Source organism: Lepus europaeus, chromosome 2 (genome assembly GCF_033115175.1).
Source record: "Lepus europaeus isolate LE1 chromosome 2, mLepTim1.pri, whole genome shotgun sequence".
Classification (NCBI taxonomy): domain Eukaryota; kingdom Metazoa; phylum Chordata; class Mammalia; order Lagomorpha; family Leporidae; genus Lepus; species Lepus europaeus.
In genome coordinates, this window is record NC_084828.1 from 48,444,434 (window position 1) to 48,468,074 (window position 23,641).

Here is a 23,641-nt window from a genome sequence, read left to right on the forward strand (position 1 = left end):
CTTCCTTGGAGGCAGCAAATGGTGGCTCAAGTATTTGGGTCTCTATTACCCATGTGTGACCTTGATTGAGTTCTGATTTGGCTTCATCCTGACCCAACCCTGGCTGTTGAGAGAATGTGGGAACTGAACCAACAAATGGAAGATTTCTGTTTCTGCTTCTTTCTGTATTTGTGTGTGTGTGTGTGTGTATGTGTGTTTGCCTTTTAAATTAAATGTTGGCATGTCCTTTAAATATATCAGTAGTCTTCAAATAATGCCAAAATCTAAAAAATAATGGAAACCTTGGAGATGAATTGACTACTGAACCTGGCTTTTGACTTGACAGCATTTGCTTACCCTGAAAAACTTTCAAATTTATTTTCATTGCTTTATGAAAATGCCAGAATAAAAGACAAACCCAGAGGCCTACCCAAGTAGAGCATCTAATAGGAGGTTAACTTACATAAGGCTGGGATTCTAGTGTGCTATCCTCTCCATACAAAAGATAAACTAGGAAGGAAGTGTCCTTTTCGAGAGATTGCAAGTGAAACTGCCTGTCTTCAACTTTGTAGAAGACAATGATAATGTATTGTGGGGTTAGAAATTCTGAGCTCATCAGAGCCAGTGTTATGACGTAGTGGGTTAAACTGACACTTGTGATGCTGGCATCCCATATGGGTACCAATACATGTCCTGGCTGCTCCACCAAGTGTTTGGGCCCTTTCCCTCCATGTGGGAGACCTGGAGGAAACTCCTGGCTCCTGACTTTGGCCTAGCCCAGCCCTGGCTGTTGTGGCCAACTGGGGAGTGAACCAGTGGATGGAAGAATTTTTCTCTCTCTCTCTCCCTCCCTCTCCCTCTCCCTCTCCCTCTCCCTCTACCCCCTCTCTCTAACTTTGATATGTAAATAAATAAATAAATTTTAGAAAATGTGAGCTCAAATAACACCCAAATATATAATAACAAAAGCATTAAAGTTAGAAGGGAGTATTATGAACCTTTTATCTTACAGAAAGACTGTGAAAATTGTCCTAATTTAAATTTTTAATATATACATGATAAATTCTTTTGAGTTACCTCTAAAAGAATAACAATAAAATCTAAAATATTTAAACCAGAAAAAAAAAAAAGGAAAAATGAAATGAAAGATGAATAAGACATGATTCTTTCCTTTAAGAATCTCATTTTCTGATAGGCAGTGATGGAAACAAGGTGTGATTCGGGGTTATTTTGGATCCAGTGTATGCACCACCACATATCTGTTTGGCTTCATGTTTACTGCTACCCCCACCTCAAGACTGGAGCTGCTTGAATTCTTTCAAACTCAAAAATCCCTAGCAAAGGCTAGAGTCGGTCATGTAGTTGTCTGTTGCTAATGCTACCACTGCCACAAATTGAGGAGATTCTGATTGGGTTTCATCTGATAGACAGAGATCACTACACATGTGTACCTGCTCTGCTTGGTCCTGGAAACTGCTTGGCTTCTTTAGCAGCTGTCTCAAAGAGCCAGGTACATAAACCTGAAGTATGTGGACATTATCCACTTTAACCAACGAGAGGCAGGGAACAGCACACTGCTGACAGATTGTTCCTTCCTCCTTTTCCACTAACACTCAAAGTTTCTTCTAAGAATCTGTAATTTGAGACTTTAGGGATATCTTGATGGACTGACCTAAGCTGTAGCCAGCTTGATTACAAATATTGTTTTGTGGACTTTCCTTACATAATTTCCTTCCATTTTTCTCTTAATCTTGCTTCCCTAGGATTATACCTCCTCTATGACATAAACTTTTTGTCTTAGACTGTTTTATAGTGATTCCAAAGCCAAAGACATTTAGATACTTATTTAAGGTCTTTTAGTGAGTCCTCCAAAAGGCTCCTAAAATAAATATGCAAGCTAACTATAGAAGAGTGACATTTGTACCAGTGTAGCTTTAAAATGTTTTCCTACCCTTTCCTTTCTAACAAAACTGATGCCAGCTCCTAAAATGGCATACATATGGAAGTCTGGAGAGCTGGTGTTAGAAAAGGTGTGCTGTGGCAGTTTGCATTGCAGTGTGACAATGGAGTAGGTAGGTGTTGGGATTTCACCATGTGTGTCTGACTACCTTTTTCTCTGCTATGCTTGTTTGAGCTTCAGAATGTGAAATGGCTGGTTTTAAGAGTGGGAAGGAGTGCCAGAAAAAAAAGGATTTTCTGCTCACAGACTGCTAGCATGCAGTTCTTCGTGGGCTGTCTTCATCAACATCTGAAATCTGGGATGACTGGCCATAGACGTGGGCACAACTATGGCTGTGTACACTGCAGCCGTCTTAGTTGTACCTCATTGCAAAAGTACTTGAACTGGCAGGAAGGCATCAAAAGACTTACAGTGTAATACCCCTCTTCACTTGCAATTTGCTATTGGCAGAGATGAATTGGATTTTCTCATCAAGGTTATGATTACTAGTGGTGGTATCATTCCCCACATCCACAAATCTCTGAGAATAAAGGACAACAAAAGATTCTAAAGGATATCTGAATTCCCTGTTATCTCAGGATTCTAAATACTCCAACAACTGTCTAATGTTGGTAATTCCAGTGCACTATATCTCAATGAAAACTTTGCCTTTTTGTAAGTCTATTATTGAACAAGTTGGAAGTTTATTTAGCTATCCAACCAACCATATTTCTGCATTCAAGTCTTAACCATATGTAAGTGTTAATGTGGCTTCAAAGAAGCTATTGTTTCTGAAATAGTAGATTTTGACTGAGTTGAATAGTTTTAGAAAACTGGATTTTAATTGTGATGCAGAAGTTACAGTAACAAACATTTGAGTTTGTATAGACATTATTTCCACTCCGGTGGATAAGTTCAATGAAAGTCAGATCCCAAACTGGAAAAAAAAAATAAGCTATACACATAAACATCTGTAATGTAAGACAAAATATCATTTTTTCTAAAGGAGAGGTACAGTGTTTGAGAAATGAACAGCTGAGTTTGGAGCACAGAGAATATTGGTGAAATGTGGGGAGATTAAAATTGAAAGACTGTCTTGAGGTCTGAGTATTACAGATCTTGAATTAATGACTAGGAGCTTGACTTTTTTCAGTGGATAACAGTAAATTATTCAGTTTTATTTAACAGGAGGACCAACAATCAAAAAATAAACCAGAATAGAGTACTCCAAGATGGCAGAATAGGGAGGGAGCACGCTGATAGTCCGGGAAAAGATATTTTAATAAAAGTGTTGATACTGTAGTTTCAGGGAAGAGTTAGGGAAAAAACTGCAGAGGAAACTCTTCCAGAACTAGTAGGACACAGTGGACCTAAGTGAAGGGCACGGGCGCCCATGGCTCTGGACCCCAGCTGCCGAGTCTATGCACCAGCGCTGGAAAGGGAGGTGAGTCGAAATCTCAGTAGCCCGAGACACTGGTGGGGAAGCATCAGGAAGAGCCTAGAGGGAACAGGGCTTGAAGCCCCGCGGGGAAAAGTTCACCAGGCTAACTAGAGGAGAGAAAATAAATAAATAAATAAAAGGGACCAGTACAGATACGATTCTCTCCATTCACCTTACAAAGGTGAGCAAGACAAAGAGCAGGCGCCATTGTGGGCATATGTAAAAGCTGCGCCCACCATCAGCCAAGCAGAAAAACCTGACTGTGATAGGGAAAAATAACAGGAGGTTAGGACCTAGTGAATGTGTGGAGTTTGTGAACTGAGACTGTGGGGAAAAAAAAAAAAAAAAAAACAGGGTGTGTGAGAGAACTCACAAAGTGCCGGAGACGTGAGTACTCTCGGGAGATGCCACAAACTCGGTAACCTTGGCAACCCAGTGGGAGATTGCAGGGGAATCTGAGCTTACATTGAGGACTGCACAGATCCTTTCTGTGGTTCTTGGGACAGAGCAGACGAATATTATACCCACAGAGACCAGAGCTCAGACACTGACTGCCTTCAATTCCGCTAAGCTGTGCATAATTCTCTTCTGAATAAAAGAGATTTACCATGCCTAACCTGGGTGTGTCACCTTTGCACACCTTTAACCCTGAAGAACCGAACAGAGCTCTCTGGCCACACCCATCACAAGCCTCTAAGGATCCATCAAAAGCAGACAGTCCACTTAGTGTAGAGTCATAGTGTAATGAGAAAAACCACCACAGCAGGGGAAAATAAAATAGAAAACAAACCCAAGAATATCTCCACAGTGCCAAGCAACAAACGCAGAAACCGAGGTAATAAGAACAAGGAAGACATTATGACGCCCCCAAATGAAGAAGACACCCCAAATAAAGATTATGAAGATGATGAGATAGAAAAAATGCAAGATACGGATTTCAAAAAATTTATGATAAGAACATTTAGAAGTTCTCAAAAACAAATTCTTGAACTACAGAAATCCTTACTGGACAGGGTAGAAAATCTCTCTCATGAAAATGAAATCTTAAGGAGGAATCAAAATGAAATGCAGAAACTAGTAGAACAGGAAAGTGTGATAGTGAAGAGAAATCAAAATGAAATGAAGAATACAATAGATCAAATGACAAATACATTTGAGTGCCTTAAAAACAGGATCAGTGAAGCAGAAGAGAGAATATCAGACTTAGAAAACAGAGCACAGGAAAGTATACAGTTAAACCAAAGAAAAAAAGAGGAAATTAGAAATCTAAAAGCTATTGTTGGGAATCTACAGGATACTATTAAAAACCCAACATTCGGGTTCTAGGAGTTCCTGAAGGCATGAAGAGAGAGAAAGGATTAGAAGACCTTTTTAGTGAGATACTAGGAGAGAACTTTCCGGGTTTGGAGAAGGACGGAGACATCCTAGTACAGGAAGCTCATAGAACCCTAGTAAACATGACCAAAAGAGATCTTCACCATGACATGTTGTAATCAAACTCACCACAGTGAAACATGGAGAAAAGATTCTAAAATGTGCAAGAGAGAAATGTCAGATTACTCTCAGAGGATCTCCAATTAGACTCACAGCAGACTTCTCATCAGAAACCCTACAAGCTAGAAGAGAATGGCAAGACATAACCAAGGTACTAAGAGAGAAAAACTGCCAGCCCAGAATATTAGATCCTGCAAAACTCTCATTTGTGAATGAAGGTGAAATAAAGACCTTTCACAGCACACAGAAATTGAAAGAATTCGTCGCCACTCGTCCAGCCCTGCAAAACATGCTTAAAGATGTGTTACACACAGAAACACAGAAACGTGGTCATCAATATGAAAGAAGGTAAAGGAAGAAAACCTCCCAATAAAAGATCACATAAAGTTCAAAGCATGTATTAGAAATATCTTTGGGAAAATGGCAGGGCAAAGTTACTACTTATCAATAGTCACATTGAACACTAATGGCCTGAGCTGTCCAGTTAAAAGACACAGACTGGCTGAATGGGTTAAGGAACAAAACATTTGCTGCTTACAAGAAACACATCTTTCCAACAAAGATGCATGCAGATTGAAAGTAAAAGGTTGGAAAAAGATATTCCATGCCAACAGAAATGAAAAAAGAGTGGGCGTAGCCATCTTAATATCAGACAAAATAAACTTTAACACAAAAACTGTTAAGAGAGACAAAGAGGGGCACTATATAATGATTAAGGGATCCATTCAACAGGAAGATATGATGATTATCAATGTATATGCACCTAATTACAGGGCACTGGTTTATTTAAAATATATGTTAAGGGATTAAAGGGAGACTTGGACCCCAATACAATAGTACTGGGGGACTTCAATACTCCACTCTCAGAAATAGATCAACTGGACAGAAGATCAACAAGGAAACAGCATATTTAATTGACACTATAGCCCAAATAGCTCTAACAGATATCTACAGAACTTTTCATCCTACACAGAAAGAATTTACATTCTTCTCAGCAGTGCATGCTACCTACTCTAGATTTGACCACATACTAGCCTGATACCATGCAGCTTCTCAGACCATAGTGGAATGAAGTTGGAAATTAGCAACTCAGGAATCCATAGAGCATATGCAAACACATGGAGATTGAACAACATGCTCTTTAATGAACAATGGGTCATAGAAGAAATCAAAAGAGAAATAAAAAACCTTTTGGAAGTAAATGAGGATAACAACACAACATATCAAAATTTATGGGATACAGCAAAAGCAGTGTTAAGAGAAAAGTTTATATCAATAGGTGCCTACATCAAGAAATTGGAAAGGCACCAAATAAATGAGCTTTCAATTCATCTCAAGGATCTAGAAAATCTGCAGCAAATCAAACCCAAATCTAGTAGGAGAAGAGAAATAATTAAAATCAGAGAATAAATCAACATTGCAAAAGATCAGCCAAACGACGAGTTGGTTTTTTTGAAAAAATAAACAAAATTGACACCCCGTTGGCCCAACTAACTGAAAAAGAAGAGAAAAAAAAAATCATAAAATCAGATGAAAAAGGAACTGTAACAATAGACACCACAGAAATAAAAAGAAGCATCAGAAATTACTACAAGGACTTGTATGCCAGCAAACAGGGAAATCTATCAGAAATGGATAGATTCCTGGACACATACAACCTACCTAAGTTGAGCCAGGAAGACACAGAAAACCTAAACAGACCCATAACTGAGACAGAAATTGAAACAGTAATAAAGGCCCTCCCAACAAAGAAAAGCCCAGGCCAGATGGATTCACTGCTGAATTCCAGCAGACATTTAAAGAAGACCTAACTCCAATTCTTCTCAAACTATTCAGAACAATTGAAAAAGAGGGAATCCTCCCAAATTCTTTCTATGAAGCCAGCATCACCTTAATTCCTAAGCTGGAAAAAGATGCAGCATTGAAAGAAAGTTACAGACCAATATCCCTGATGAACATAGATGCAAAAATCCTCAATAAAATACTGGCCAATAGAATGCAACAATACATCAGGAAGATCATCCACGCAGACCAAGTGGGATTTATCCCTGGTATGCAGGGATGGTTCAATGTTTGCAAATCAATCAATGTGATACAGCACGTTAACAAACTATGGAAGAACAACCATATGATTCTCTCAATAGACGCAGAGAAAGCATTTGATAAAGTACAACACCCTTTCATGATGAAAACTCTAAGCAAACTGGGTATGGAAGGAACATTCCTCAATACAGTCAAAGCAATATATGAAAAACCCACGGCCAACATCCTATTGAATGGGGAAAAGTTGGAAACATTTCCACTGAGATCTGGTACCAGACAGGGATGGCCACTCTCACTATTGCTATTCAATATAGTTCTGGAAGTTTTAGCCAGAGCCATTAGGCAAGAAAAATAAATCAAAGGGATAGAAATTGGAAGGAAGTAGTCAAACTATCCCTCTTTGCAGATGATATGATTCTTTATTTAGGGGATCCAAAGAACTCTACTAAGAGACTATTGGAACTCCTAGAAGAGTTTGGCAATGTAGCAGGATATAAAATCAGTGTACAGAAATCAACAGGCTTTATATACACAGACAATGCCACAGCTGAGAAAGAACTTTGTTTTTTGCCATTTTTTTCTTTTATTTAATGAATATAAATTTCCAAAGTACAGCTTATGGATTATAATGGCTCCCCCCACTTCCCGCCCAGAACTTCCCTCTCGCCCGCAACCCTCTGCTTTCCCACTCACTCTCCCCTTCCATTCACATCAAGATTCATTTTCAATTCTAGAGAAAGAGCTTCTAAGATCAATCCCATTCACAATAGATACAAAAACAATCAAATACCTTGAAATAAACTTAACCAAGGACATCAAAGATCTCTATGATGAGAATTGCAAAATCTTAAAGAAAGAAATAGAAGAATACCAAAAAGTGGAAAAATCTTCCATGCTCATGGATTGGAAGAATCAACATCATCAAAATGTCCATTCTCCCACCAAAAGCAATTTATAGATTCAGTTGATGTGATACCTATCAAAATGCCAAAGACTTTCTTCTCAGATCTGGAAAAAATAATGGTGAAATTCATATGGAGACACAGGAGACCTCGAATAGCTAAAGCAATCTTGTACAACGGGAATAATGCTGGAGGCATCACAATACCAGATTTCAGGACATACTACAGGGCAGTTGTAATCAAAACAGTATGTTAGGTACTAGTACAGAAACAGATGGATAGACCGATGGGACAGAATAGAAACTCCAGAAATCAAATCCAAACATCTAAAGCCAACTTAATTTTGATCAAGGATCCAAAACCAATCCCTGGAGTAAGGGCAGTCTATTCAATAAATGGTGCTGGGAAAACTGGATTTCCACATGCAGAAGCATGAAGGAAGGCCCCTGCCTTACACCTTACACAAAATTCACTCAACATGGATTAAAGATCTAAATGTATGATCCGACACCATCAAATTATTGGAGAAGATTGGAGAAACCCTGCAAGATATTGGCACCAGTAAGGACTTCTTGGAAAAGACCCCAGAGGCAGAGGCAGTCAAAGCCAAAATTAACATTTGGGATTGCATCCAATTGAGAAGTTTCTGTACTGCAAAAGAAACAATCAGGAAAGTGAAAAGGCAACCAACAGAATGGGAAAAAATATTTGCAAACTATGCAACAGATAAAAGGTTAATAACCAGAATCTACAAAGAGATCAAGAAACTCCATAACATCAAAACAAACAACTTACTTAAGAGATGGGCCAAGAATCTCAATAGACATTTTTCAAAAGTGGAAATCCAAATGGCCAACAGACACATGAAAAAATTTTCAGGACCACAAGCCATAAGGGAAATGCAAATCAAAACCACAATGAGGTTTCACCTCACCCCAGTTAGAATGGCTCACATACAGAAATCTACCAACTATAGATTCTGGTGACATTGTGGGGTAAAAGGGACACTAACCAGCTGTTGGTTTGTTTGCTAACTGGTAAAGCCACTGTGGAAGTCAGCTTGGAGATTCCTCAGAAACCTGAATATAACCCTACCGTACAACCCAGCCATCCCACTCCTTGGAATTTACCCAAACGAAATCAAATTGGCAAACAAAAAAGCCGTCTGCACCTTAATGTTTCTTGCAGCTCAATTCACAATAGCTAAGACCTGGAATCAACCTAAATGCCCATCAACTGGATAAAGAAATTATGGGACATGTACTCTACAGAGTATATACAGCAGTAAAAAACATTGAAATCTGGTCATTTGCAACCAAATGGAGGAATCTGGAAAACATCATGCTGAGTGAAATGAGCCAGTCCCAAGGGACAAATATCATATGTTCTCCCTGATCGGTGACAACTAACCTAGCACCAAAAAGGAAACCTGTTGAAGTGAAATGGACACTATGAGAAACAGTGACTTGATCAGCCTTTGTCCTGCTGATGAACAACTCAATACTTTATCCCTTTTAGTATTTTTTGTTGTTGTTGTTCTACTTAATACTATTAGTTGAACTCTGTAATTAACACACAATTATTCTTAGGTGTTTAAATTTAACTGAAAAATGATCCCTGTTAAATATAAGAGTAGGAATAAGAGAGGGAGGAGATGTACAATTTGGAACATGCTCAATCGGACTTGCCCCAAATGGTAGAGTCAAAGGGATCACAAAATCAAGACTAGTGTCTGCTAATACTAACTGATAGAATCAAAAAGGGAGAGAACGATCCAACAGGAGGATCGTGATACACAGTAGACTCATAGGATGGCAGATGCCCTAACCAGCACTTTGGCCTCAGAATCAGCCCTTAAGGCCCTTGGATCTGGCTGAAGAGCCCATGAGAGTATTTCAGGCATGGAAAGCGAAGACACTGTGGCAAAAAAAAAAAAAATGACCTAAATGAAAGATCTCTGTGAGTGAGATACCAGTGGAAAGAACAGGCCATCAAAGAAAGAGGTACCTTTCTCTGAAGGGAGGAGAGAACTTCCACTTTGACTATGAATTTGTCTAAATAAGATCAGAGTTGGTGAACTCAAAAGGCTTCCATAGCCTTGGCAAGTCATGACAAGAGCCTCAGGTGATTACTGACACCATAAACATAGAGTGTCAATTGTTAAGTCAACAATAGTAGTCTCTGTGCACTTACTCCCCATGTAGGATCTCTGCCCTTAATGTGTTGTACAATGTGAATTAATGCTATAACTAGTACTCAAACAGTACTCTATACTTTGTGTTTCTGTGTGGGTGCAAACTGTTGAAATCTTTACTTAATATATACTAAATTGGTCTTCTGTGTATAAAGAATATTGAAAATGAATCTTGATGTGAATGGAATGGGAGAGGGAGCAGGAGATGGGAGTGTTGCAGGTGGGAGGGAAGTTATGGGGGGGGGGGGAAGCCACTGTAATCCAAAAGCTGTACTTTGGAAATTTATATTTATTAAATAAAAGTAAAAAAAAAACAACATATACATAACATCCATATATGTATATGATTGTAAGGTGTACAAAACTTTGCCCCTTATGTGTTAGAATTTGATCATCAGTTCTCTATTTTTCTTTCCCTAGTAACCTGATAGTAATTGTCACAATGTTTTTTGGGAACATTGCCATTTAAAAACTCACCCTAATTGGAATCTTGAAGGTACACCAAGTGAGAGAATAAATGAACCCTAGAGAGCTGACTACAATACCATGCTTTGGGCCTTCCTGAGTGTGGCATAACTGACTATGTCCCTTGCTGGGACCCTAAGAGCTGTGCCTATCGAGTTGTAAAAAGAAATTTTGGGTCCTCTATTATTGTAAGGTTTTTAAGCCAGGACTGCTGCTTCACCTGACCAAATGATGGTCTTACTTTTATTTACCCAAATGACTACCTCGGTGAACTGTATAAGGCCTTTCATGGAGGAATGTTTCACAATGTCCTTTTGGCAAACTGTGGTTCTAGTCCTTCTATTTGAGATGGTACCTTATGTGGTCTGTGTGAGTCTAAATGTTTAATTTTATCAGACCTGAAGATGGTTAGGAAGACCACTTTAAATAAGACCAGAAAACCTAGAGATTATAAAAGTGTTCTGATTGACTATAAAATCATGAAATTTGTATATTTCAAAACACAGTACAAAGAAATTCAGAAGATAATTTACAAAACCTATTTGTAAGTCAGATTGCAAATAAAGAGTTAATATCTAGAATATGGAAATGTCTTACCAGTTAATAAAAAAAAAACAAATTGGGCAATGAAAATAATGGACTAAGAATAAGAATATACAGTTAATAAAAACATGCATGGATCTCAGAATTTTTGACAACAAAATAAACTTACTTTGTCCAGATTTATGTATTTATTTGAAAGACAGAGTTACAGAGAGGAAGAAGCAGAGGTAGAGAGAGAGTGAAAGTGAGATCTTCCATCCACTGGTTCACTCCCCAAATGACTGCAATGGCCAGAGCTGTGGCAGACAGAAGCCAGGAGCCATGAGTGCCAGAGCCCAAGCACTTGGACCATCTTCCACTGCTTTCCCGGGTGCTTTAACAAGGAAATGGATTGAAATTGGAGCAGCTAAGACTTGAACCAGTGCCTGTATGCAGTACTGGCTTCATAGGTGGTAGCTTAACCTGCTATGCCACAGCACTGACCCCAATAAACTTATCTTTTAATTCCATTTTCCACGAACTCTTTAAAGCACTTTTGTGCATGTATCAGTGTGTGTGTATGTAAATAGAGATGTATATTTAAATAAAAGAAAAAACTGTTTCACTAGAGAGAGAATATTTGCTGAGAAACATTATAGTATGTTGCTGAAAGAGTAACTTGGGAGAGGGCAGGCATTGTGGAGCATTGGCTTAAGCCTGTATTTACAATGCCTGTATCCCATATCAGAATGCTCATTTGAGTAACGCTTCCCTTCCAGTTTCCTGCAAATGCACCTGGGAAGTAGCAGCTAATGGCTCAAGTACTTGTATCCCTGCTACCCATGTCGGAAATCCATGGTGTAGTTCCTAGCTCCTGAGCTCCTGGATTTTGCAGACATTTGGAGATTGAAGCAGCAAATTGGATCTCTCTCTCTCTCTCTCTCTCTGTGTTTACCTCTTAAATAAATAAATGAATTTAATTGGGGTTAGCGTTGTGGCATAATGAGCTAAGACACCACCTGTGGTGCTGGCATTCCCATATGGATGCTGGTTCAAATTCTGGCTGGTCTGCTTTCAATCCAGCTCACTGCTAATGTGCCTGGGAAAGCAGGGAAACATGCACCCACATGGGAGACCTGGATGAAGCTCCTGGCTTCAGGCTGGCCCAGCCCTGCCTGTGGTAACATTTTGGGGCATGACTCTTCCAGTGGATGGAAGATTCTCTCTCTCTCTTTTTCTCTCTCTGTTTCTCTTCCTCTTTCTCTGAACCGTGACTTTCAAATAAATAAAATCTTTTTAAAAAAATAAAGTAAATGAGAGTATTTACCTACCACATAGAGTTGGTAAAGATTAAATGTTATTGTATGCAGTGTGCTTAGAATAATGCATAACACATAATATGAACTCAAAAATTATTAGAATTATAGAAATTTGTTACTAATATTTTTGTAGTACTATGCAATATATGTTATTAATTTGTCACTTTTACTTTTTTATGATTTGTATTTATTTGAAAGAGTTACACAGAGAGAGAAGGAGAGGCAGAGAGGGGTCTTCTGCAATCCTCTGGTTGGTTCTCTCTCCAACTGACCTGAACAGCTGGAGCTGTGCCAATCCGAAGCCAGGAGCCAGGAGCTTCTTCTGGGTCTCCCACGTGGATGCAGGGGCCCAAGGTCTTGGGCCATCTTCCACTGCTTTCCAGGCCATAGCAGAGAGCTAGATTGGAAGTACAGCAGCCAGGACTTGAACCGGCGCCCATATGGGATGGTAGCACTGCAGACCGCGGCTTTACCAGCTGTGCCACAGTGTCTGCCCCTGCATTTACTCTTGACAGCCACTCTGTAGCATAGCTAGATACAGTTCTCATTTTATAGACAAAGAAACTGAAACATGCAGAGCTAAATAATTCCTCGTTCAAAATCTGAACCTATTTCTTTCTTGTTTTGTCTACATACCACATTACCTTCCCTCATTTAAAATGAAGGTTCTATGCCATGGAAGGTGTTTTATACACAATGAATGTTCCGCGAATTCATGAAAAAATGAAAATTAAAGCAAAAAATATAAACTTTATTTTTCATAAGATCCACCAAGTTCAAGACAATTTTGCAAGGAATGAAGCCAGCCATTTGTTCCAAGCCCAAAGAATTGAAGCTCCTGGTAACTTAATCATGTCAGTGAAACCTTTTTTCCACTATTATCTGCAGAAAAATGACTGGTCTTTATAAAGATTTTTTTTTTTTATAACTAAGAAACAAAGTCAGAAGGAGCCAAATCAGGACTATAAGATGACTGTCTAAAGATTTCCCATCAAAACTCACCAAATTGCCCTCTTAGATGGTAGGGATGAGCAGGAGCGTTGTCACAGTGGAGATGGACTTCCTGATGACACTTTCCTCAGTGTTTTTCCTTTAACACTTTGGCTCACTTATTCGGAACTCTCTCAGAATAAGCAGATGTTATTGTTTCTTGCTCTTTGAGAAGGTCAACAAGCAGAATATTTTGAGCATCCAACAAAACTTGTCATGACCATTGCTTTCAACCAATCTGTTTTTGTTTTGGTTGGATCCCTTCCATCTCTTGGAAACTGTTGCTTTGATTGTGATTTGTCTTCAGGAGCATATTAGTAAAGCTGTGTTTCATGTCCTGTTACCATTCTGCAAAGAAATGCGTCAAGATGTCAATTCTGGGGCTGGCACTGTGGTGTAGTTGGTAAAACTACCACCTGTGACTCCAGCATACCATATGGGCATTGGTTTGAGTCCTGGCTGCTCCATTTCCAACAGCTCCCTGCTAACGTGCCTGGAAAAGCAGTGGAGAATGGCCCAAGTACTTGGGCCCTTGCACCCACATGGGAGACATGGAAGAAGCTTCTGACTCATGGCTTCAGATCTGCACAGCTCTGGCAGTTATGGCCATCTAGGGAGTGAACAAGCAGATGAAAGACCTCTCTCTCTTTCCCTCTTTCTCCCTTTCTCTGCCTCTCTGTAACTCTTTCCAATACATAAATAAATATTTCAAAAAAAGATGTCTTGAATATTGGATACTTTTTCTGCTGTTACTTATTGATCCTCTTAAATTAGGGCACAAGCAAGAATAGTTTTTTTTTCTCATAGCTTGATGTTGATGATCTGCTGCTATGGGCTTCATCTTCAGTTGTCACATCTGTTCTTAAAATAAGTTGTCCATTTGTAAACTGCTGATTTATTTGGGGCATTGTTGCTATCAACTTTTTGGAAAACATCAGTGATTTCACTGTTTTTCTACCATGGCTTCACTATGAATTTGTTTTTTGCTATCTCCTCAGTTTAACAAAAATCTTGTTGCTCTGATAGGGAGTCCTTTCAAACTGCTATCTTATCCTGAGTGCCTCATGCTAGTTCCAGACATGTTATTATAAGTTAGTATGAGTTTATTTGGGTTCAAAAATATTTTGAAGTTCATGCATAGCTTCTTCATAATATGAATTTTCAGTGAACTTTTTAAAAACTTCTTGTATATATAATATATTGGTTACACTTAAATTGAGTGCTGATGGATGAGAACTGTGTGCGATGTTGACAAAATGCAGTGCATTTTTAGGAATCCATCGTTCTCTACAGGTTTGCACCCCCAAAATTAAACTTGGTTGAGTAAATGTGAGAACTGTTGAGAAGATGTATAGGCATAACTCTTGAAATGTTTTATATAGTATATACATACAGATTTCTATTTTAAAGCAAAAGATAATCACAGTGCCTACTGCTGAGTCCTATTTCTGCATAATTACCATGAATTTATTTTCTTCTGAAACTTATTTTCTTCAAAGTAGAAATTTAACAATTCCATTGCCTTCTCTGAATACTTTTTATCTTTTATGTTTAGGTTATCTTCATTGTAATGAATACGATAGTCTGAGATTGAGGTGGCTGAAGCGGACGTTAGAATCTTTCATCCCACAGCCTTTGATAAATACAATTAAAGTGTCTGAATTGGATGGCAGAGATATGGGAGAATCTCAGCCTGAAAGCTTTGACAAGGTACTTTTATTACATTGTGATGAGATGATGCACTGCCGGTGATTCCACTATTATGTTGCTTTGTTGTTATTTTCCGTTTGCTCCCAGACATATCCTGACACAGTTTGTCAGAACTCTTGAGAAATTTTGAAAAGGTGACCATGAAGGCAGTTTTCATTTGATGGTAAGCATAGCTCAAAGGAAGTGATAACATTGGGATTGGGTATTCCTGAATGTTTTGTGTTTCCAGGTATCTCAAAGATAACTCAGGAAAAGATCCATATTATTTGGGTTAGTACACAAACATGTGTACTGTACTGCTTTAATTTGAAACATTTCATATCAGAGTATTGCATTTTAAAAAAAACAGTCACTTTAGTAAGCTGAAATTTAAATATTAATTCTTGAAATGTTTAGAATTCAGAAATACTCATACAGTAATATCTGTTTAAGTTGGGTATTTTTTGTAAAGGTTTGGCTTGTTTTCATCAAGAGTGTCAGATCTAGGTAGCAGACCTCTAGTCTTCTCATCATCTTCCTCTTCTAAACGAAACAAACACTGAAAAGTATTTAGATAATTTTTCTAAGTGTTAGTGCAAAAACGTCAGAGAAAATTTACCTTGATGTGTTTTCAGCTTCAAAGAAAAGTATTTATTTGTTGCTTTGCATGTATTTTCAGTGCAGATTTGCATCATTTGTCCTTTTTCTTTTCCAGGTGTTAGTTGATGCTCCATGTTCAAATGATCGAAGTTGGTTGTTCTCTTCTGATTCACAGAAAGCAGCCTGTATGATAAGTCAGAGAAGGAATTTGCCTGTTCTACAGATAGAACTCTTAAGGTGAGCACTGTTAATTCAAAGTGTCTTTTGCCTCTCACATAATTTAAATAGGTGAAGCAAAATGTATCAGGCCCCAAAATGAATGGCTTCCTGTGTAGATGTCAGTGATTATTCCTCCTAAAGCTGCACTCAACAAAAGACCTCACCCCCTCTCTTTCAGCTCGTATGTTGCAGTGACATGCAGGAATGGGGTGGATTGTCTTAGAAAAGCACCATGACTACTATGGTGCAACATTGTTTGCTTACCAAGACCATCCCACGCCTCAAGTTCATCACGCTATTCTTTCTTTCACCAGAGTCTGAGCAGCCCCTCCATCCCTCTGTAAAAGTAGTTATAGAATAAGATGTATTTTTTGGTAATGTTCTAGATGAGTTAGCCCCCTAGGAAGTTGTTGCTCATTGTTAGCACTTATTTCCCTTATAAGAATTTTCCAGAAGGGCCTGGCTACCAAGAAATAGGAGTCTTCAAAATGTTTGTATAGAATGTGTATTATGAAACAAACTAAATATTATTTCAAAATATTTGTGCACTAAAATAAGCTTATATTTTAATTCTGCTTTTCCACAAACTTTCTGAAGTGTGCTTGTATTTGATTTTCTTCAAAACAAAGGTATTTGGGGTCATTCTTATTATAGTTCCAAAAGAGGTTTCAAATTATAACCTACTGTCAAGTAATTTCTGTTATTTAATGTTGAATAAAATTTTCTGTAATATTTAAAATATAGTTAAATTGTACTTTATCATTCACTACCTCTTCTGGTAATGTGCTTTTTTTCCCAACTTTTGACTGATACACAGCAGTGAACATATGCCAGTACCTAAACTTTGAAACCAATACCAATACGGAGCCTCATTCGTGTCCCTGATTTATTTGTCAGCATATTACAGTGAGTCTTGGTGGTACCTACCAGAAGCTTTTCTCGACATTTCTCATCTGGTACTTAGACCATTTCTTTGTATACTTCTGATGTCAGCCTTTCCTGTATGAAAAGAAGACAATGAAAACGCTATCTTCCTTTCCCTTTATCTCTTGGATGGTTAGCTTTGAGATGTTTTCTAAATCCTTCTCTAAGCCATTTTTGTAACCCAAATTTCATTGTTCTGACTTCTCAATTAATGATTTCTATTTTGGACCTTGCCATTGTTAGCCTGTATACCATTTAACAGATATTACATCTTGTGATGAATTATTAGCATTGTGACTCCCAACTTTTTTTTTAAATTCATGACTAAACGACCAGGCATAATTGACAGTATTATTTTTCTTCCCTTCTTCATGAAAACTCCAACATTGAGTTTTTTTTTTCTTCCTATTCATCACTTAGCTTTCTGTGTGTTATATTCCATCTCCTTCTTTTCTTACAGTTTGTCTTAACTCTGTCTTCTATTTCCTTTACCCTTATAAAGCTATTCTTATTAAAGTTTTTAAAGCCCCCTTAATTGTAAGAGGATATTTTTCTAATTTTACTTGATCTATTTTTAAAATGTGTTTTTTGATAAAATTTTATTTTTTTTAAAGATTTGTTTATTTATTTGAAGGTCAGAGTTACACAGAGAAAGAAGGAGAGGCAGAGAGAGAGAGGTCTTCCATCCCCTGGTTCACTCCCCAGTTGGCCGAAACTGCTGGAGCTGCGCTGAACTGAAGCCAGGAGCTTCTTCTAGGTCTCTCATGCAGGTGCAGGAGCCCAAGGACTTGCACCATTTTCTACTGCTTTCCCAGGCCACAACAGAGAGCTGAATTGGAAATAGACTCAAACCGGCACCCATGTGGGATGCCGGCATTGCAGGTCGTGGCTTTACCCACTATGTCACAGCACCGGCCCCAAGAATTTTATTCTCTCTGCTGTGGCCAGGGAGTACAGTGGAGGATGGCCCAAGTGCTTGGGCTCTGCACCCCATGGGAGACCAGGAGAAGCACCTGGCTCCTGCCATCGGTTCAGCGCGGTGTGCCGGTCACAGCACGCCGGCCGCAGCGGCCATTGGAGGGTGAACCAACGGCAAAAGGAAGACCTTTCTCGCTGTCTCTCTCTCTCACTGTCCACTCTGCCTGTCAAAAAAAAAAAAAAAAGAAAGAAAAAAGATTTATTTATTTGTAAGGCAGAGAGACAGAGAGGGAGAGAGATCCCTCTAGTTCATTTCAGAAATCACTGCAACAGCTAGGTTGGCCAGGCCCTAGTCAGGAGCCAGGAACTCCATCCTGATCTCCCATGTAGATGACAGGGACTCAAATATTTGGGCTGTCTTCCACTGCCTTCCCAGGCACATTAGCAGTAAACTGGATCAGAGGTGGAACAACCAGGACTGGAACCAGTGCTCCAGATATAGTATGTCAGTATTGCATGCAGTAACTCAACTTGCAGTGCTACAACACTGGTCCCAGTTGATAGAATTTTGAAATTGTATTTTTAATTATATAATTCATGGAAACATTTACATTTTAAAAATAAGTAAAATAATGTAGGTCAAACAAAATCCCCCTTGGCCATATACCCAGCCAAATACCAACTTTCTTCACAGAGTGAACTATTGGACATGTTTGGTATATACTCTTTTTTTTTTTTTTTTTGACAGACTGAGAGAGAGAGAGACAGAGAGAAAGGTCTTCCTTCTGTTGGTTCACCCCACAAATGGCCACCACAGCCAGCACGCTGTGCCGATCCGAAGCCAGGAGCCAGGTGCTTCCTCCTGGTCTCCCATGTGGGTGCAGGGCCCAAGCACTTGGTCCATCCTCCACTGCCTTCCTGGGCCACAGCAGAGAGCTGGACTGGAAGAGGAGCAACTGGGACAGAATCCGGCGCCCCAACCGGGACTAGAACCCTGGGGTGCCGGCGTCACAGGCGGAGGATTAGCCAAGTGAACTGTGGCGCCGGCCTGGTATATACTCTTTCAAACTTTTTCTATACAATTATATACACATAAAGAAATACATTAAAAATAGCAACTAGCATGTATATATTTTCCATAACTTCCCCCTTTTTTGTATTTAATATTTCTTCGTCTTTTCCCTGTATTTTATTCTCCTTAATCTGTGAAATATTTAGGAGGGTCATTTTATTGTATTCTATTTAATACTCTACTTTTGGATGCTTACCTTGTTTTAGTTTATACTTCCAGGTGATAAAAATTCAGGTTAGAACAAAGACCAAAGAGCAAACTATGGCAGGTTTCTGGTCTGTGTTTACTTTAAATTCATAGCTAAGTAAGAATGGCTGAGTGCAAACAGCTACTCTATGATTTTTTTTTTTTTTTTTTTTTGACAGGCAGAGTTAGACAGTGAGAGAGAGAGAGAGAGAAAGGTCTTCCTTCTGTTGGTTCACCCCCCAAATGGACACCACGGCCGGTGTGCTGCGCTGATCCGAAGCCAGGAGCCAGGTGCTTCCTACTGGTCTCCCATGTCGGTGCAGGGCCCAAGTATTTGGGCCATCCTCCACTGCCACAGCAGAGAGTTGTACTGGAAGAGGAGCAACTGGAACAGAATCTGGCGCCCCAACAGGGACTAGAACCCAGTAAGTCGTGGTGCTGGCCAGTTTTTTTTGTTTTTGTTTTTTGTAAAAGTTTGTTTTTAAATGTACAACAGGCTGCAAGGCAGTACGTGATAGGGAATCTAGATGTTTAGATAGGAATGGAATACACGGTTACCAGTGCCTCAGAAACAAAGGAACAGACTACTTTTTGTGAGTTTTCTTCATTTCACTGTGGCCAGCAGGCTCTTCCCCTCTAACTATACTTTTAGCTCTTCAGGTTTCTTCTGCTTCTCTTTTTGTTTCTCCCGGAAAACCTGCACCCTCTTGGGCTTTTTTTCTGCTGCCGAACATGATACCTTTCCCAGATCCTGCCAGCCTCCTTTTTTTTTTTTTTTTTTTTTTTTTTGAGTTTACAAAGTTCTTTATTTTGTCTTAATGAACAGGTGTATTAGCATTTTTCTGATTTAAATATCAAGAAGTAGAACTGAGTATCAATTTAATGGTTATGCTGAATTGTTTTCCAGAAAGGCTACTGCAGTTTATACTCTACTGTACTTAACTTTGTTGACTCTCAAAACATTCTCTTCCCTTGGCATTCATGATCATCTGCTTCTTTCTTCCTTCCCCTAGCACCCACCACATACTTCTTTGGTTATTCCTTCTCTGTATTTTTCTTAATTTGCTTGTGATCAGCTCATCCTCAAAATTCTGGGTGTCATTAGTCTGTTGATATTAGTCCTTTTCTCATTCTGATGGCTTTCATATGTTACAAAATGATGTCTCCCAAAAAGGAGTGTATGTCTTGGCTCAGAATTTCTCCTTAGCCTTAAACCCATATATTCATCTGCTTATAAGACATCCCCTAACACATAAAACTCAAAGAGTCAAATTAAAACTCTTAATTTGTAATGCTCTCTGAGCCCCTCCTCCTCCAAATAAACAAAACAGAAATCTCACCAATGTGCATCTTCTCCCGCTTTGCTCTTGGTAAATGCCATATCACCGTGCATTTTCATAAGTCTGAAATCTGTCTCCAGCTCCCTTCTTCTCCTTATGTTTAATCAATAACTAAGATGTCTCATTTGTTCCTGTTAAATATTTCCCAAATGTATCCATCTCTCTTCATCTATAATAGCCTAACCTCAGCCACCAGCACCCTTCACCAGATATTTCCGACTGACTCTTGACCTTCCTGCCGGTCTCCAGTTGTGAGCTCTACCACTTCATTCTTCACAGTGAAGCCAAAGTGATACAACTGAAATGTAAATCTGAAAGCACCATTATTCTTCTGGAAATCCTATAGAATTCCCTATTACCAGCAAGATTTCAAACTGTTGGTATCATATTCAAGTCTTCTTTTGTTTTGGCTTCTCCTTACGTCACTAGTTTCATTCTCTTAGGACTCTTGTTGCATTGTGTTTCAACTGAGCAGTTCTTCAAACACTCTATACAGTGTCTAATTTCTGAGGCCAGTACATTTCCTGATCCTTTTGCTGGATAGTTCACTTCATCCTCATCTCTCTCATGGCTAACTACTGGTTCTTCAGGAATCAGTTCTCACAGCTCATTATTGTAGCCTTGCTGACACCCCAGCACTGGTACTGATATTCTGTGCTTATCTTTACCTTAGCTAGGCATTTATCTATACTCGTCTGTCTCTTCGACAAGACTGTAATCCCCATGGGAACAGAGATGTTTCATTGTTTTTATCCCCACCATTTCATTCAGTCTCTGTCATGTGGAAAGGGCTTAGTAAATAGTTGTTTAAAACAGTAAATCATAAGGGCTGCATATTTAGAATTTGCCCCTGTAATCAAATTTATAGCAAAGTTAATCTGACAGAAATAATGATGTAATCATTATTGTGCTGCATGGTAATTAGGCATAAGTTTAAAGCAATTCACATAATTTATTTTGATAAGTATTACTTTTATATAGCCAAAACATGGTTTTAGCTTTAGATTTTTTATCCATTTAATGAATTTCTCCTACCATCATATAACATTTAGTCATAATCACAAAGAACATGCAGATAGATGAGACTCATAAGGCTTACACAAAACAAGCTCTTCCTTAGTGGCCACTTCTCTGTGCTCTTATCTAAACCTCTAAAAAGAATGACTTGAGTACCATATTACTTTAGTAACAAATTGGCAGGGCACAAAACTGACATCTCCATCACAGTGAGTATAGGTTTTCATGTAATCATTTGTGATTGGGAAAGGCCATGACACCAGCCATTCTTTTCTTTGAGCAGTTGCTCTGCAGTCTCTATCTGTGTTCTTCTTGGGCTGCGTGAGAGGTTTTGGAGCTACTTGAAGCTAACTCTCAGTTTTGGCTGTGTGATTCTGACGATAAAGGAAAATAAGCTGGATGCCCAAGCTACAGGCACACAAAATGGTTTGATCCCCACATCTATAAACCCTGGGGTTAAAAAGATAAAGGATAAAATGATAATAGCTGACATAGTATCTCTTTTGTCTCCTGTCCTTGACTTCAAAAAAGAAAAAAATAAAAGACTACAGTAATTTTATCATCAGATAGCTCTATTATATCACTATGTCACTTACAAAGTTTCCTTTGCCTGTCTTCCAAATCATCTTTACTTAGTTATTGCCTTACCTCTCTTTACAAAAGGTAATCCTTTTATTCCACTGTAAGAGTTAAAAAGGTTTTAAATGCAAATGTCCAAGAGACTAAATACATTGATTTGTATGAGTTTTAGTCAAACTATGAAGGACCAATATCAGATCCTTATTTGCATTTGCAAAGAGCAATTAGAAAGTAAGCAAGCAAATATTGCCTTGCCTGATACTGTGAACATTGATGGTACCCAGAAGGGAGAAGACGTGGAAAGGGTAGTCAGGAGGCAAAAAAGTAGGACATTTTGGTAGTGCTGTTTTGTTAAAGACTAAACTTATATCTGCATATGTCTGTTGACAGATACTTTATGTCCTCCATGGCTGTATTTATATTCATTTATTTTTATCAGAAATTATTTGTATTTAAATTAAATAGGCAGTCTGTATAGTGTTTAGAACTCTAGCTTTTAAAAAGATGATATTCTACAGCCAAATATTCTATAAATATTAATCTGCGCATTTTTATGAATATGGTTACCTAAATGAAAATCGATATTTTATTTAAAAAAATTTTTACTGTTACATTTTAAAAAGAGGTATTAGTTGCTGTATAATATTCTTTTTAAAATTCTTTTTTTAAACTTTTTAACCTATCCACAAAGAAATGGAAAAATTAGGATCTTTCATTGAATTTATAAAGCATGAAGATAAAAAGGTTACTTCTGAAGTATAATAGAGAAATGGAATTAAATGATTAGCTTGGGTGTGGGTAGCTAACCTAGCAGTTAAAATGTCTGTGTTTCATGTAGGAGTGCTAGGTTCTTTCTCTCTGTCTCTCTCTCTCTCTGTCTATAACTCTACCTGTCAAATAAATAAATAAATAAATATATATATACATATATATATATATATACACATTTATCATCACTTATCAAAATAAATTCTGAACTGGGCACTTTAAATGAGAAAAATATGGAACACTTCTTGAATTTGCTTGTCATGCTTGTGCAGTGGCCATGCTAATCTGAGCTGCTCGTTATATTATATATTATGTATATACTATATAATCTAATTCTTTTGCCTTATTTATATTTAGAAATATTAAGGATAATTGAGTGGGAAAATATACTGAAAATGATATACATGTTATTTTTTTAGAAAGCAGCCATAATATTTGTGCAGCAGAAAATTACATGATTTTTAGGTGGGAAGTGTGAACTGAAGAGTATGATTTATAACAAAAATATAGGTATCTTATTGCAGTAATGGATCATGTCATCCATTTCCTAGAAGAAAATCAATCACATATAAAATAGTGACCCCTTTTGGTTTTCTTTTCACACTACTTGACAAGTAAAATTCACTTTGTGAATTCATTGAAAAAGGAACCTTGGCTTATTTGATAACAACTTGAAAATTTGTATAAATCATCCACATAACAATCCTTAAAAGTGGTACTCTGACAGCAAGAATCGTTTTTTAAAAAGAAACATTAAAAAAAAAAAATCACTGACATCTGTTCTCTGATATTCTATACCTGAGTCAAGAGACACCTAATGACTGTGGAATGTATGTCTTCATTATTGATTAACATAGTGACTAGAAAATTGATGTGGAGAGTTGTGATGGAAAAATAATCTTTGGATTAATGGTTCTATCAGCAGCATGGAAGATCTTGAGCACACTTTCTGCTATGCTTGTATTTTCTTTTGGGGGTTAAAATAATTCAATTAACATTACATAGTGTCATCATATGCTTAATTATATGCTTGGAATCCAG

At 38.1% G+C, this 23,641-nt stretch overlaps 1 protein-coding gene and 1 non-coding gene across 7 annotated transcripts in view; one reads left to right on the forward strand and one right to left on the reverse strand.

The window, feature by feature from the left end:
- Positions 1 to 23,641, forward strand: part of NSUN3 (NOP2/Sun RNA methyltransferase 3) — a 277,672-nt gene that overhangs the window by 25,584 nt on the left and 228,447 nt on the right. For 4 of the 6 annotated variants that reach the window (XR_009867538.1, XR_009867540.1, XR_009867537.1 and 1 more), the window contains exons 4-7: positions 14,844 to 14,998; positions 15,693 to 15,814; positions 18,387 to 18,689; positions 19,076 to 19,321. Coding sequence is in view for 2 of the 6 variants with exons in the window: in XM_062206701.1 (XP_062062685.1) it covers positions 14,844 to 14,998; positions 15,693 to 15,814 (277 nt within the window). In the remaining 4 variants the exon portion in view is untranslated. The remainder of the gene's footprint in view (positions 1 to 14,843; positions 14,999 to 15,692; positions 15,815 to 18,386; positions 18,690 to 19,075; positions 19,322 to 23,641) is intronic. The other 2 variants (XM_062206701.1, XM_062206702.1) reach the window with 1 other exon arrangement.
- Positions 22,828 to 22,929, reverse strand: LOC133752808 (U6 spliceosomal RNA). Its single transcript, XR_009864978.1, has one exon. It is a non-coding gene; the product is annotated as a U6 spliceosomal RNA (small nuclear RNA).